General features: G+C 49.1%; 1 protein-coding gene across 1 annotated transcript in view; it reads left to right on the top strand.

Annotated features, from left to right (window-relative positions):
- Positions 1-16,184, top strand: part of STYXL2 (serine/threonine/tyrosine interacting like 2) — a 28,236-nt gene extending 12,052 nt beyond the window's left edge. The window contains exons 3-6 of the mRNA XM_006209014.4: positions 1,931-2,025; positions 5,571-5,802; positions 7,598-7,815; positions 12,870-16,184. Of these exons, the coding sequence (XP_006209076.2) occupies positions 1,931-2,025; positions 5,571-5,802; positions 7,598-7,815; positions 12,870-15,694 (3,370 nt within the window). The 3' untranslated portion in view covers positions 15,695-16,184. The remainder of the gene's footprint in view (positions 1-1,930; positions 2,026-5,570; positions 5,803-7,597; positions 7,816-12,869) is intronic.
- The last annotated feature ends 336 nt before the right edge of the window (positions 16,185-16,520 follow it).

Genomic DNA, 16,520 nt, shown 5'->3' with positions numbered 1-16,520 from the left:
CAACTAGACTTAGCTGAGCTCACGTTAGTTCCATTCTGTTCAGCGGCACTCAGCTCAACTCAGCCCAGTCCATCCATCCATCTGTCCATCTATGCTTTTAACAAGTATTCTTCAAGTGCTTTTCTGTTTCAAAGCCTATCTTGGACCTGGGGATCCTGCAGGGGTTGCATACACCAACCAACTCATTTCCCCTTTCCAATCAAAAGGGTATCAGTGTATGGCGGTGGAGAGAAGACCGGACTTAGAGCGGGACTTCCCTGTTTGCAACTTTTCCTGGTACTTATTTACTGTCTTGGGCAATATCATCAACCTGTCTGAGCCACAGTTTCCTTGTCTTATAGCAGGAATCATAATACCTACGTTGTGGGAGATTTTTCAGGATAAAATTCATAGAAAGCACTCAGAAATGGTATCCATTCCCAACATAGTAGATGACCATAGACAAAGGGACATCACTGGGAAATTTCTAAACACTGCAGACCAGAAAAGATCCTAAGGGTTTTCACAGAGACAAAATAGGTCAATTACAAGGACCAGAAAACACACTGACTACAGACTTTTAAAAGCACAACAACAATGGACAAATTTCCTGTGCTGGGTAAGATGGCAAGCACACCTCCACCCAGACCCTCCATGGATTGCCCTGTAAAACCTGGACGGAAGGATACAGCGGCTGTTTGAGGACTCTGAAAGGTAAATAGTAGCAGGCAGATTGAGGAAGAAAACCAGAATTCAAAATACTGGCGAATCAGCAGAGTGTGTATCATTTTTCCCTTTGGAATACCCAGTCTGGACTCAGGGCAGTATGACAGTGATGCCAGCAATAGCTTGAGGTGCCAAAAAATGAAATATCATTCAGCACAAAGAAGGAACAAATTATGGATTCATGCATAGAATGGATGATTTGTAGATCCATTTTGCTAAGTGAAATAAGCCAGATCCAAAAGACTATTGTATTATTCCATGTAGTGAAGCTTCCGGGAAAGCCCACGCTATAGGGACAGAAAACAGATCAGTGATTGCTAGGGGATGAGGTGCAGGGAAGATCTGACTATGAAAGGAATGGGGCATGAGGGCATTTTTACAGGGAAAAAATGGTATCCATTAATTCCTCTCAGTTTTTATAATCCTCTCTGGACGTAAAGGAAAGACTAAGTGAAAAAGACCTAAAACTCACCACGACACCTGGAAAAGAGGAGAACCCACGAGGGAGGAGGGCACCTACCACTATAATGTAGTCCTGACTCTTTTTCTGCCCTTGATTCACCATATTCCTCAAAGATCCCTTTGACACCACTGCTGAATTCTTTTGGGGAAATTGACATTTACCTAAGTTACTTTGTTACATCCCTGGGCTCAGGCTGACCCTTGATTTCTTGTGTTCAGAATCAGGACTGTGCAGCTGAGCGCATCTTCACATTTCCCTCCGTGCTATGCCTGCCCACTCCCCTTAAGCAGAGAAAAAATATGGGGCACAGAGGGAATGGTGGCAGCCCACCCAGCCCACCAATCCAGCAGAATCCTGGTGGAAGCAGAGTTAGGGACGTCCTATAGTATTGATAATGGAGGCCAGGACAAGAGGGAAAAAAAGAGCAGCAGTACATTCAAAGGTAAGGACACAGCAAAGAAAGTGAAGCCACATCAGTGCGTGTTCTCCCCAATCTTTTCTCTCCACAACATAGACTATGGTGTCATTAAACATCCATTCACAGAGGTGCCAACTCCAGTCTAAAAATAGATGGGCAACTCAGACATGGGATTCCTGGCGTTCTGCATCCTCAGGGTCCCTAAACTTGGGAAAGCATTCCCTTTTATCTCTCATTGTTTTCCACTCGTGGCTGAAATCAGACCCAGGTTTCTTGTCTAAAAAGATTACCTCCCATTCAGCTGCTCCCTAGAGTTATCGCAAGTGAATATCCTCTTCTTTCAGGTACTCAATGGTCTCGGATGCAGAAACAGAAAGCATTTTCATGGAGCCCATTCACCTCTCCTCGGCCGTTGCAGCTAAACAGATCATCAAAGAAGGTAACACCATCCGAAGCCGGGTGGAAGTAGGGAGGGTCCACGGGTCATCAGGAGACGGTCAGAGGGGCCCATTGGAAGGTCTCAATGTGCTTCCCATCAGATTCAGAGGAGCAGATCCAAAGAAGGAAGCTCCTCCAACCCCTGCTCATCAGCCTTCATGGGTCAGAGGTGAAAATTACCATGCATCAGTGTGAACACTTCTCTAGTCAAAAGCCAGGGAGGCAGTTCCAATCTGCCCCTAAGGCCTCTCATTCAATTTCTCAGTTAACCTCAGGGGTCCTGGGGTGGCTTACGCTAGAGACTCAGACCTGGGAGCCCAAGAAATGGCTAGGAGCATCCAGACAGTTCTGTTCAAGGGAATGTCTAGATTTAAACCTGCATTTCTACAGTGCTTAAAGGTGATTTTCAAACTGAAGTATGAATGGGGAGGAGGTAGGGAAAGGTGGGGTAAGAAGGGATGATAACATTTACACAGTAAATTGTATTTTTTTTTAAGCTTCCAATTTGCAAAGACTTTTTTCCTTTTCTTTAAATTGAAATATAGTCAGTTTACAATGCTTTATCAATTTCTGAAGTACAGAGTAATATTTCAGTCATACATATACATACATAGATTTGTTTTTGTTTTCTTTTTCATTATAGGTTACTACAAGATACTGAAAATAATTCCCCATGCTATATAGTGTAAACTTGTTTATTTCATATGTAGTGGTTAGTATCTGCAAATCTTGAACTCCCAATTTATCCCTTTCCACCCGCTTTCCCCCCAGTAACCATAAATTTAATTTCTATATCTGTAAGTTTGTTTCTACATAGTAAACTTTAGAGCAGAAAACATACTGTATTTCATTCAAGGATATTCATTCCAAATGGATGGATTTTTTTTTTTCTAATCAACTTAAGGCAAATAGCCTTTCACGATTTCATTCTTCTCCTTTCTCCTCCCTTTGCCCTGGGTGTCTGTCTCACTTCTGGTGGGTAAGGTGGGATAAGGGAGTCCTGCTAATGACACAGGGTCCACCTGGCCTTTGGGCTTCATCTGGCAACTACTGCTAGTGGTCATGGTCACTTCCCTGGTGATGAGACCCACACATGCTGCTCCTTCTCCATGTAACCCCAGCTCTTTCTCAGTCCCTTGGCTCTTTGAGTCCCCACCAGGGTCCCTGAGGGTGTCTGAATCTCCTGTATACCTCATGAGGAACCAGAAATTTTATCTGATGTTGCTTGTTGATCTGGGAACCTATGAGGCCCCATCTTCTCAAAGAACTACTTTTTCCCTCTTTTCTTTTACCACCTCACCTGGGGTCTCTGCTAGCTTGCTCTAAGCCAAGCCAAGGTGTCTTGAGCCCAGTCTGGTTCTTTCCAAATTTCTCCCAGTACCACCCTAGCCCCGAAAGTTCTTTTTTCCTCCTGTGTGGTTGGGACTTTCCCTAACCTTCCATCCTGCGTCATCCCTGCTCTGTGCTTTGCTCTCTGGACCACTCTCCAGCATTTGGTTCTTGATAAGCAACAGTCTGGCTTTAAAGGTTGTGAGCAAACCACATCCTCTCTTTGAAAGCTTCACTTTCAGGTCTATAGGATGCTAGAGATATTCAGCGTTTAGAGACAGACCGAAACTGGGCAATTTCATCCTAGGTCTTATCCACTCTCCTCATCTCTGGGAGTGAAGCCTAAGTTTCATTTGTCTTAGAGGCTGAAGGGTGATGGGGAAAAAAAAATACATATATTACAGAAAAAAGAAAATGTATCAGGTGATACTTCAAAACATTGCCCTACTCACTAGTGATTAGGGAGGTAAAAATGGACGTGGAAGAACCCTCTGATTTCAGGAGAGTCTGCTTATGCCACACATCTGAGAAAGAGCAGCGGAGAAATGGCTGGCGTCACTCTCTCCTGAAGAAACCTCAGGGAGTAGAAATAAATGGGAGGAACTGATGCAGGGAGGGAAGTGGGATTGGAACCGGCTGAGGTGTGGACCAGAGACCTAGGGAAAGTAGGAGTTCCCAGTGGGGATGAGGGGGCTGAGCCATTTGCTTTCAAACTGGAAAGGGAAGAAATCAAAACAACTTTCCTTTATAAATAGCTGAGGAAGACAACGCTGTATATCTTAATGAGCCAGCGGGGAGTCTTATTGTTTGTTTGGTTTGGTTTTGTTTTTTTTTTTTTTTGCATGTAATAGAGGAAAAATATTTAAGTAGTGGAGGGAAAGAGAGGGACTTTTACATTTGCCGTGTAAGACCCCAGGAGAGCCAGGACTGATGGAGAAAATAGGACCGCTTCATCTATTTTTAAACAAAATAGAGCACTGGGATTGCAGAGGTTTTCTTCTTTCTGCTTTTGAAACAGATATCAAAGAACATTTAGAGCTGAGACCTGATGCAGGGATGTGGGGGCCCACCAAGCAGTTTAGGCAAGGGAGAAGGGGAGAGGGGAGCTTTATGGACATGGAGTCCTCAGCCCCGGGCAGAGCCCCGGACTCCAGGATCCTCAGGCCTTGAGTAGCGAGCCCAGCTTACAGACACCTGTTCATTCTGCCAAGGGTTGGGCCACCTCTGTTTGCCAAATGTGGCTGTGTTCCTCACCCAACAGGGAAAGAGGTGGCCCGTGCAAGGGGTTATGGCCAACATAGAAAACACTTTCTTATTTAAATTCTTCCTTCTTTCTCTCTAGTCAGTATTTTTTGGCTGCTAAGTGGAAGGAAAGGTTTTGCTCTCTGCCATCCTTTTATATCTCCTTAGAGAAAGAAAAGATCTTACTTTCCCCAAAATTTGATAAATTGGGAGTAAATCCATTAAGAGGAGAAGATGAAAGTTCACTCGAGAGGCAGGTGAATAGAATTTGAATTCAGAGTTTGAGCTTATCTGGGCTGTAGTCAGGAAGGCCCCGAGTGCTGTTTGGCGACCAGCATCAGAGCTCATGGCAAACCTTTGCCACCTGTCGGAAAGCTGGGAGGCTGAGGATCACAGGAGCCTCCCCTCTAGTCGGGGTGGATGGGGAGAAGCAGACAATAAATGAAAGAAGTAAATTAAATGTGTATCAGAAGGTGATCTAGGGTAAATGACTGCTGAAAGTTTTACTTCTCCCAGAGTTATTTGCATTCCATATGTAAAGGAGTCAAACTAACAGAACGAATTATGTGATGAAAGAATGCTGTGTGTTCATTTGGGAAATGCTTCCAAGCATCTATTTTGTGTGGGTCACTGTGGGATTTATAAACATGAATCGGACATATACCAGGTCTTTCTCACACCTGGGTGTAAGAATTATCAGCCAGTTTTAGAGAAGTGGGGGAGGGAGTGAGGGAAACTGGTGTCCCTTCTCCTACACCAGTACACCTGCGAGGCTGCTAATTCTGAATGCAAGGGTCCAGCCACTGCAGGCTCCCCCGGGGCCCCCATTAAGTCCTTCCTGGCAGATCAGATCCTGTTGGCATCCAGCCCATGCCCAGGGTCCCGGCAGCAAACGAGCCAAGAGTGTGCGTTCTCCCGAGGAGCAGGGAAGGCCGCGGTGTTCCTCTTTGATGACAAGGCTGCCTGTCCCCGTAGAACTCAAGCCGCGGGGCGTCAGAGCCGAGGCAGAGTGTGCGGGCATGCTGGAGTCCGCCGAGCAGCTGCTGGTGGAGGACCTGTACAACCGCGTCAGGGAGAAGATGGACGACACCAGCCTGTACAACACCCCCTGCATCCTGGACCTCCAGAGGGCCTTGGTCCGGGACCGCCAAGAGGCCCCCTGGAACGAGGTGGATGAGGTCTGGCCCAACGTCTTCATAGCGGAGAAGTGAGTCTGACGCCTGGGGGTCCCGACCCTTTGTCCTACCTCTCCGGGTGGGTACTGCCTGAGGGAGAGGAGATGCCCCCAACCTTCACCAAAGGCTCCAATATCTCCATCCAGCAAATGGACGCTGCTGCACCACTCTCCCAGCCCCAACCTGGGAGGAAGGCCCCGCCCCCACCTGGGAGGAAGGCCCCGCCCACCCACCTGCACGCAGCGATCCCCAGGAAGTATTGCCGGCCTGACTGCTTATCCTCCACGCTCCCGCCAGGGCTCTCTGCAGCCTTGTCCCTCCAGTGCCTTCTCCGGGCCTCCCTCCCTGCCCAGTGCCTTGCCGACACATACCTCACTGTCACCACTGTCCCATGACATCCACAACAGCTATCTCATGGCACTTTCAGAGCTATTGACAATACTGACTTTCTATATGTTTGCCAACTTATGAAAATGTCCACAACATATTAAGAGGATAAATTGGTTATACAACAACGTATATACAGTAATCGGGTCATATACAGTGTGTGTGTCTGTGTGTGTATGTGCTTTTGCATAAACAACAAATTAGAAACAAACGTAATAAAGTTTCCAGTCCTTCTCTCTAGGAGGTGATTCTAAAAGTGATTTTCATTTACTTCCTCAAGTTTCTTTTGAATTGTACAAATTTCCTACAGTAAACCTTTATGGTTTTTATAATCAGAAAAAAAAATGTTATTTTAAAAAAGTTTATCAGTGGTTTCCAGAACAAAACCCCAAACAACTCACTCATGTCCTATTCTTTCTTTGTGGTTTTGTCAGTGCATAAATGGTACTGATAGGTTGGTTTGTGAAATTCATTTTTTGCTGATCTATTGACTACTTAATGAGATGTTTTCCCAATGTAATTACCTATATATCTAGAGGCAAGGGAGGGAATTTGGGGTCCCCAGGGCAGACAAGAGGGAAAATAGCTCTGGACACTGGGTCTTGTGCTCCACTGTGAAGTAATCAGTCACCCAGGGCCTGAATCTCAGAGCTGGGCACCAAGTCCTGAGTGATCTGTAATTAGCTCTGTGAAACCAGAAACATTCACATCGTGGTCAGCAGGGACCCCAGGCATCTCCAGATATCCCCAGCTAAGGATCTCTGCTCCTTCTTGGGCGACCCTGTCCTCAAGGCCTCTTCAAACAAAGCCCCACCCATTCCACTGCAGTAAAAAGCTCTGAGCCAGAATCCCAAACCCCAGTTCTTATTCAGAGTCTTTTTCTCCTCTCAATCCTGGAAAGTCATAAAAGCTGTCTGATTCATGTTTACAATCTTCAAGTGGGAATAAAAACAGTTGGATTCTGTCTCCCTCTTGAGTTTATTATTAGGATAAAATTAAATAATGCATGTGAGAGCACCTTGAAAAACATAGCATGCCATATCAATGTGAAGTACACCTAATTTTATTATTAAATTTTATCATTATTTTGGCGTGCCACTTTTGTGTCTTGATGAATGTCCATCCCCAAGGCATGGGATTTTAACCTAGAGATTGCTGGACCATTCAAAGGGTTCCTTACACATCAGTCTTGTTCTCCTCTTTCTCCTGCCCTCCCCTGCCCAGCTCCCTGTCCCTTCTCTTTCTTGCCATGGCCAAGTCACTGGTCCTTTTTTATAACAATATTTGCGGTGAGTCCCAGGCACATCGGGGAGCAGAGGAGGAGGCATTCTCCCAGCGGTGACCCTCCTGACCTGGTTGAAGCAGGCTCCCCATCTCAGTGGTAAGGCATCTTTCTAGTTCTGACTTTGGCAAAAAGCATCCTTGCCTCTTTCCCTCCAGGAGCGTGGCTGTGAACAAGGCGAGGCTGAAGAGGCTGGGAATCACCCACATCCTGAATGCTGCTCATGGCACTGGCGTCTACACTGGGCCTGAGTTCTACACCGGCCTGGAGATCCAGTACCTGGGTGTGGAGGTCGATGACTTCCCGGAGGTGGACATCTCCCAGCATTTCCGGAAGGCAGCGGAGTTCCTGGATGAAGCCCTGCTGACTTACAGAGGTGAGGGGGAGTCTGCGGGCCCCAAGCTGCTGTAATTCCACAGGGGGAGCAGCCATGTAAGGAATGGTATGAAAACCTCCAGATCATCTGCTATCTGGGGGTTATCTGTCTTAAGACAGTTTTTTCTGATTCTAACATGAGGGCAAAGGAAAGGACCATCATTCATCCCATAAGCAATCATTGAGGGCCCACCACATGCCCAGTGCTATTCTGGGTGCTGTGCTGACAAATACGAAGTTCCTGGTCTTTAACATTTACGCTGTAGTGAAGGAAGGAAAAATCAGAAAGAAAAAGAAAAATGTCAGGTACTGATCAGTGTGAAGCAGAAATGATAACTGGGATGATGTGTTGGAGTGTCTGGCTAGCTCCTTTGAGAGGGTGGTTGAGAAGAGGACATTTAAGCTGAGTGACAAGAAAGAGCTAGTCAGGGAAAAATTGGAAGGAGAGCATTCCTGGCCAAGCAACGTGTTAGTGCAGAGATTTCTAAGTGGAACAGGCTTGCTGTCTTCAGGAATCACCAGGCGGGTGTGGGTGAGCCTGGTGGGTGCAGGCTACAGCGGCAGGGCCCATGGTGCAGGAAGTTGAGGGCCCAGGTGAGGGAGCTGAAAGGCACCTGGATCTGATCTGCATCATGGAAAACTCATTCCCCGGGCTCTGGAGACAGATCGGGTGGGGAAGTGAGAGTGGGGGTGAGGAGATTGACACGGAGGCTATCTCTGTTGTTGAAGGGGGACGATGGGAGATTGTCTAGAGAGCTGATGCGATGTCTCAGTGAGGATTTTGACCAGGAGAGGCTGGAGCTCATGCAGTGGGAGCGAGTGGGAGTTTAGGAGCTGGTGTCCAAAAACCTAGGCTTGAGTTCCGGACTTGCTAGCCTCTCTCTGCACCACGGGACCTCGGGCTATTTCCTTTATCCCGGGGAACCTCGCTTTCCTTACCTATAGGACCAAGATAAAGAGACCTACTCCTCTGAAAATTGCTGTGAGGATTAAAATTGTAAAAATGCATGTAAGAGCTTACTTACGGCAGAACCAGGCAAGTAATAAATGTGTCAACAGTTACAGCCATTACTATAAGGAATATTATTAATGATTCCTGGGAAGGCCATTTTCTGTCATCACCAATGGCCAGGCCAGGAAGGGTAACTTCTAATGGAAAATGATATGGATATACATATATATATGGGGGTGGTGGTGGTGGTGGTGAGCAGAGACAGAGAGAGACAGTGAAATACAGAGAGACAGAGAGGGGAAATAGAGAGAGAGAGAGAGACACACATTTTATTAAAATATAATTTATAAATTTAGAAATGCTATGCGAATCTATTTTATATATATATATATATATAAAACGTCTATAGTTATATAAAATGGTTTTCTCCCCTTTTCAATGTTTTAAAAAAAAACAAACCCTACTTTGAAGAATGTATTTCTTCTCTCCAGTGTGGACTTGGGTGTGTCTGCCAAATTGCTGTGGGAGGGGGATGTCTTCGGCTGCTTTTCCCCGGCCTGGCGGTGAGGGGCCCGGGCCAGCTTCCCAGCGGAGCCCGGCGGGGACAGCTGGGGAAACGTGCACAGGAGGGGAGGGAAGCATAGGCGCGGCCAGAGGCCGGCGGGGCTCGCGCAGCATCCCCAGTCTGTGAGGCTGCTCGCAGAGCGGAAAGGCATCCCCAGAAGCGGGGGAAGCTGCCGGGAGGGTGGCGGGGAGGCGGCGGGCTGGGCGTCCGGGAGCTGCGCGGCTGGAGCAGGGAAGTGTCCCGTCGCGGGGAGAGGAAGACGACAGGGCGCCCTCGTCGGGCTGGGTACCCTCGCCTGGGTAACCCCCGCCCCCAGGCCCCGCCAGAGGGAGTGCAGCAGGGCCTGCCGGCGAGTCCAGCGGCTAGGACTGGCTGGTCCCCATCTTTTGCCCGGCCCGTGCGTCCTGGTGCGTCCTGCAGATCATCTCCTCTGTCCTTGCCATCAGCCGCCTTCAGCCTCACCCTCCCTGATCTCCGCATCCCTGCAAGGCGGGAAAGGAGCATATCCGTATTGTCGTGGTTGCCTTTGTGGGTAGTATTCCTACTCCACTGAAGACAATTGTCACCACCCCCAGAGCCTTATTTTCTGTGGTTTTTCTCCACTCTAAGATGCTTCCAAGTCAGTTCTTAACAAGGAGGAAGGCTAAAGGTACACCTGGTTCTGGGCATTTTACATAATAATCACAAGACCGCCAGGAGAGAGGCTGATATTTTACAAATTGGGAAATCCCTACTCCTGGAAGGTCAAGTGACTGCCACCATGTAATAATCAAGATTCCCTTGCTTGCCAGTAAGTTAGAAACCATCTCGAACTACTTAACAAGCAGCAAAGGCATTAATTATAACCAGACAAGGAGAAATTCAAAGACAGGAAGAAGGGCCAGCATGGTCTGGAGCAAGGACTGGACAACCGCAGGACTCTTGGGTCCATGTTTTCTTTCTCTTTCTCTTTCTACCTCAGAGAGGAGGCCCTCCTTAGGCCTGACAACTACCACGAACGTCCTGCCTCAGTTGCATTTCCAAATTCCCTGGAGGAAGAGTTTGTCTGGCAAGGTGCTTTGTCTACCCTGAATTCTAGGCACGGTGGCAAGGCAGGTGGCAAGTACTTCTTGTTTTCCAGAGATACAGAGAAGGGGACAGTTCTGAGGAAAAGGAGAAATACGAGTTGGGAGGACACAGCACAAATGCCTGCCATATGAAGGCATCTCGAGAATGTGAGGAAACTGGAACCCAGTCTTACTCAAGTCCGGGGCCGCCTCCACTAGCTCTCCTCTACAAATCTTGAAGGAGAAAGACTACATCTAGACAGACCAGCCCCCACCCCAAATCAGCTCTGCTGCGAATCAAAATGGTGACCGCAAATTAGAGAAGGACTCTCTTCCTCAAGCCATTTTATTGCTGGAAATTTTTTATCATAACCAAACCAATCGACTTTGAGGTGCAAGGCATCCCCTGGAGCTGTGTTGAGCACAAGCTAGCCTTCAGTCTGGCCTTGTGCTGAGCAGAGAAAACAGGGAATCCTGTCGCTGGTCTGGCTGAAGTGGGTAGGAGCCCTGAGTCTGACCCCCCACCCCAGCCTCTGCCTTGTCCCTCACACTGTCCCTGAGGCTCCTTGGAGGAATCTCAAGTGCAAGGGACGCAGCACAGAAAAGCATGGCGCCTCCAACCTGGTCTCCACCAAACTGAGCCTGAGTGTATTTGATACCCTAAGAGGAGGCCAGGCTGTTTGTTCCCTCAGGTGTCCCGAAGTCAGCCAGCCTAGTAACCACCTCCGGAGGAAGCCAGTGAGACTTGTACTAACGGTAGTAAATTGTGGCCTGGTCAGCCAGTTACAAGAGGTCCTTGATGAGGGACAGCTAAGCCCTCAGCTGAAGGTGGGAGGGGATAAGACTCTTTCAGTGGCTTTGATTCTGCTTACTCACCTCCCTCTACTGGCTGCTGGCCCTTGGCAATAAGGCCTTTCAGCATCATTGGACCTCAGGTCCCCTCAAGTCTTGCCTTGGTCTCTGACCTCTGACGTGACAAAGACATGATCTTAACTGGTGCAAAAATATAATAATAAAAGTCACCTGCATCCCATATTATAAGATAGGACTCTTCACTGATTTAATAAGTATCCCCGAAGACTGTTGGCAAATAGATTGATGGCAGCCTGGAGGGAGATCTCTAGTGGTCCTAGCATGCATTTTAAACAGTTACCAGAATGAAGGCATAGAAGGCATGTTTGTCATGTTTATGAAGGATGCAAAGCAGAGGGAGAGGCGAGGGGATAACTGCACTATTGAATGGTAAAGACTTGCAAAAGCTTCTGTAAGGCCATAAGGACAGGCTCTATCTGCCAAAAACATGAATTGGAATTTGTAAAGTCATCCTCACATTTCAAAAATACAAGCTAGAAGAGACATGACTTAATAGCAATTTTTTTAGAAAAGCTTTGTAGGTTTCAGCTGATAAAAAGATAATCTGAGTTCGTTGTGTGATACATCCACTCACATCGGAAGCTCAGATGGCATCAGTGAAGGCCCAGTGCCCAGAGCAAGAGTGGTGAGGGGTCCACTTGACTCTGTATGGGTCAGGCCAGGCCTGAAGTAGCTTGCTCCATACTAACACAAATTCCTTAGGAAAAAATGGACAAATTCAAGTTAGACTTGAAGAGAGTGGCTGGTGTAATAATGGAACATGAAAAAAAAAATGTTTGGATAATGATCCAAAGACCCAGAATAGCCAGGAAAAGAAAGAAAGAAAAAAAAAATTTTAGCGAAGTATATGACAGTTATCTTCTTACAGATTTTTGTATAAAAGGCCCAGTTCATACAGATATATTTATTATTAACCCCAGAATGTCAGAGAAGAGCACTGGGTGCCTGTTATGTAAAGTTATCCTTTGCCCCAACATGGGAAAGAATTTTCCAAAAAATTAGTTGGATCTAATTATGGGGTGAGAGGGGTGTGTGTGTATGTGTCTGTGTCTGTCTGCCTGTCTGAGATACTGAGCTCTCTGTCACTGGAAGCATCCAAGCATCCAGCAGAGGCTGGATGATGGATGACCCAGCATCAAGGATGTTGTAAAGGGAATTCTCAAGTTTACACTGTGGCTTGAGGTACTTTCCAATGCTGAGATTCTATTTTTCGGGATTCACTCATCTTAGCCTCATTCCTTTTCTATTTTCTTTCCCCTTTTCCCTTATTCTTTGATTTTTCCTCCCTCTGATGCTCAGTTTGGTCAAAGAACATGCACTTCAGGGTCTCAAAACTGGGGACAGTGGCTAGTTTCTTTGTTTCCCACCCACTCCCCACTCTCTGCCCACATTCAGAAAATGCAGAAAATGTTTCCACCAGCACGGGGCAGCCTCCCTGCTCTGTCTGACATCTGTAACGTGGGGACAATGATGCTTGTCCCTCAGGGGACTTGAGCATGGATGACTATCAGAGGTCCAAAGGAAACATTAAATCTAGCACATGAAAATAATGCCTTAAAAGAAGAAAATACAAGGAAGCTACTGTGGTTACATCACTACCTCTTGTGTCTTCTTCTCAGGGAAAGTCCTGGTCAGCAGCGAGATGGGCGTCAGCCGCTCAGCCGTGCTGGTGGCCGCCTACCTGATGATCTTCCACAACATGGCCATCCTGGAGGCCCTGATGACTGTGCGCAAGAAGCGGGCCATCTACCCCAACGACGGCTTCCTGAAGCAGCTCCGGGAGCTCAATGAGAAGCTGATGGAGGAGAGAGAAGAGGACTTCGGTCGGGAGGGGGGAGGAGAGGAGGCAGAGGAGGGAGAGGATGCAGGAAGCACGGTCGGGGCCAGAGTGCACGCCCTCACGGTGGAGGAGGAGGACGATGCCACCAGCCACCTGAGTGGCTCCTCCTTGGGGAAGGCCAGCCGGGCCTCCAAGCCCCTCACCCTCATCGATGAAGAGGAGGAGGAGAAGCTATATGAGGCGTGGAAGAAGGGGCAGGGCCTCCCCACAGGCAAGGCCCCCCAGGGCGGAGACGGCAGTTGCTCAGCCTCCTCTGGCCGGGGCGAGGAAGAGCCTGAGGACGAGGATGTGGAGCGAATCATCAGGGAGTGGCAGAGCCGGAACGAGAGGTACCAGGCAGAAGGGCACCGGAGATGGGATCGGGAGGAGGAGGAGGAGGAGGAGGGTGATGACGGCTCCTTCGTGCGGAGAAGACGGAGGCACACCCTGAGTGAGAGCAGCACCTCCGAGAGCGTGAGCAGCCATGACATCCGGGTCCTGAAGCAGCAGCTGGAGATGAGCAGCCTGAACCGAGGTGGGAGACGCCGCTCCGACTCGGTGTCCACGGAGAGCACCTGGGACATGTGGAACCAGAGGCTGCTGGAGATTGAGAAGGAAGCTTCCCGGAAGTACCACTCCAGGAGCAAGAGGGAGGAGGTGGACACGAGCTCAGAGGTGGGGAGCCGGGTGCGGGAGGATGACGAGGAGAGTGTGTCCTCGGAGGCCAGCTCCTTCTATAACTTCTGCAGCAGGAACAAGGACAAACTCACTGCCCTGGAGAGGTGGAAGATCAAGAGAATCCAATTTGGATTTCACAAGAAAGACAGGGAGGCCGGGGACAGCAGCAGTGAGCAAGGTACAGAGGAGGCCGAGGGGGAGAAGAGCATCTCTGATGTCAACTTGTCGGCCTACCAGGCCTGGAAGCTGAAACACCAGAAGAAGGTGGGCAGTGAGAACAAGGAGGAGGTGGTAGAGCTCAGCAAGGGAGAGGACTCGGTCTTGGCCAAGAAGAGGCAACGGAGGCTGGAGCTGCTGGAGAGGAGCAGGCAGACGCTGGAGGAGAGCCAGTCCATGGGAAGCTGGGAGGCAGATAGCTCGGCTGCCAGTGGGAGCATCCCCCTGTCTGCATTCTGGTCCGCAGCCCCCTCAGTCAGTGCTGATGGGGACACAGCATCAGTGCTCAGCACCCAGAGCCAGAGCTCCCACGCATCTCAGGTTCTAAGCAACACCGGGGGATGCTTGGCATCCGCCCCCACCACACCTCTACCTAACCTGCCAGTGGGCCCTGGGGACACCATTTCCATCGCCAGCATCCAGAACTGGATCGCCAGCGTAGTCAATGAAACTCTCGCCCAGAAGCAAAACGAAATGCTGCTGTTGTCCCGCTCCCCGTCAGTTGCAAGTATGAAGGTGGCCCCAGCAGCCAGCTGTCTGGGGGATGACCAAGTCTCCATGCTCAGTGGACACAGCAGCTCCTCGCTGGGTGGCTGCCTACTGCCTCAAAGCCAGGCGAGACCCAGCCCCGACACGCAGTCCATGCTGTCCTCCCATACCACGCTGAGCTCCAGGGCTGCCGAAGGCACTGGGAGCAGAGTGAGGGGGACCAGCAAGCCTATCTACAGCCTCTTTGCTGACAACGTCAACCTAAAGGAGCTTGGCCGGAAGGAGAAGGAGATGCAGATGGAACTGAGGGAGAAGATGTCCGAGTACAAAATGGAGAAGCTGGCCTCCGACAACAAACGCAGCTCCCTTTTCAAGAAGAAGAAGGTCAAGGAAGACGAGGACGAAGACGTGGCTGATAGGGATGGGGACACTGACAGCGCCATAGGGAGCTTCCAGTATTCTTCCCGCAGTAATTCCCAGAAACCAGAAACAGACACCTCGTCCTCGCTGGCTGTCTCTGATAGCTATGGAAGTGGCAGCAGAGCTGGCAAAGAGATGGATAGCAGTATCAACAAGTGGCTCAGTGGCCTCAGGACAGAGGAAAAATCTCCTCCTCAGAGTGATTGGTCCGGAAGCTCCAGGGGGAAGGGCGCCAGATCTTCGCTGCTCCGGGAGACGGAGTCTAAATCCTCCAGTTACAAGTTCTCCAAATCCCGGTCAGAGGAGCAGGACACCTCGTCCTACCACGAGGCCAATGGCAACTCCGTAAGAAGCACTTCGCGGGTCTCTTCCTCCTCCACCAGGGAGGGCAGAGAGATGCACAAGTTCTCCAGGTCCATGTTCAGTGAGACCTCAAGCTCCCGAGAGGGAAGCCCAGAGCCCTACTTTTTCCGCCGGACCCCCGAGCCCTCAGATGAGGAAGAGCCCCCAGAACCACGGCATCCGACTGGGGCCAGACCCAGGGACTGGGAGGATGTGGAAGAGTCATCCAAGTCTGACTTTTCTGAATTTGGAGCCAAGAGGAAATTCACCCAGAGCTTCATGAGGTCTGAAGAGGAGGGAGAGAAAGAGAGGATGGAAAACAGAGAAGAAGGGAGGTTTGCTTCGGGGCGGCGGTCTCAGTATCGGAGAAGCACTGACAGGGAGGAGGAGGAAGAAATGGACGATGAAGCCATCATCGCTGCCTGGAGACGCCGGCAAGAAGAAACCAGGACTAAGCTGCAGAGAAGGAGGGAGGATTAGCTGGGCAAAGTGGATCTGGGAGAGACTGAGAACACAGGGAGCAGCCGCACGTGCTGCTAAGCACAGGGCTCAGGGCACGCATTGCCACAGCCCATCAAGGGACAAGCATGTGGAGAGGATCATACGGAAGGTGAAATGGGAGGTACCAGGTGGAAGGGCACCAGAGGTGGGGCAGGTGAGAGCTGAAGAAGAAGAAGAAGAGTCATAATATGAGGACCAACCAGACACCATTTCTGTCACTCAGTGTCCTCTAAGCTTCGGTGCTTCACTTATGGATTTGATAGAGTGTGTCACAGACCAGAGAGCTGAGCTTACAAAGGCACCATAGTGTGTGGAGACTCCAGCTCACATCCAGGAAGGCTGTATGAATGCAAGGCATGGTTCTATTTGTAGAGGTTTTCTACAATGAGACCCAGGAAATCTATCCTGTGGCAAGTCTCACCTCTCCCAGCAAGGCTGAGTTCTGGTTGTTTCTTTTTAATGTTTTGCATCTCCATTAAAATTGATATGTTGTCAAATATTTCTTCTTCATTCTTTTAGCTCTTTGGATATTATGGGAAACCCACTTTAAGAGACACAGATGGGCTACCATGAGCCAGCCTCACCTTGTGCCACAAAAGCTGTGTCTCCAGACAATACCACTGTCATCTCATTGTGAAAAATAATAGCCAAGTATTTCGTCTGGGATACAACAGAGTGAGAAAACACTAGGAGGACCCTTGAGAGTAACAGAGGGAACTAAAGAAAGAAAGAACAGGTTTTATTGTGGTGAGAGTGGCAAGCTGTAGGTAGAGGGTCCCTCCGGAATGGCAGAAAAACAAAGCAA

The sequence above is a fragment of the Vicugna pacos genome, chromosome 21 (assembly GCF_048564905.1).
Source record: "Vicugna pacos chromosome 21, VicPac4, whole genome shotgun sequence".
Taxonomy (NCBI): domain Eukaryota; kingdom Metazoa; phylum Chordata; class Mammalia; order Artiodactyla; family Camelidae; genus Vicugna; species Vicugna pacos.
This window is presented reverse-complemented; position numbering and strand designations above follow the sequence as displayed.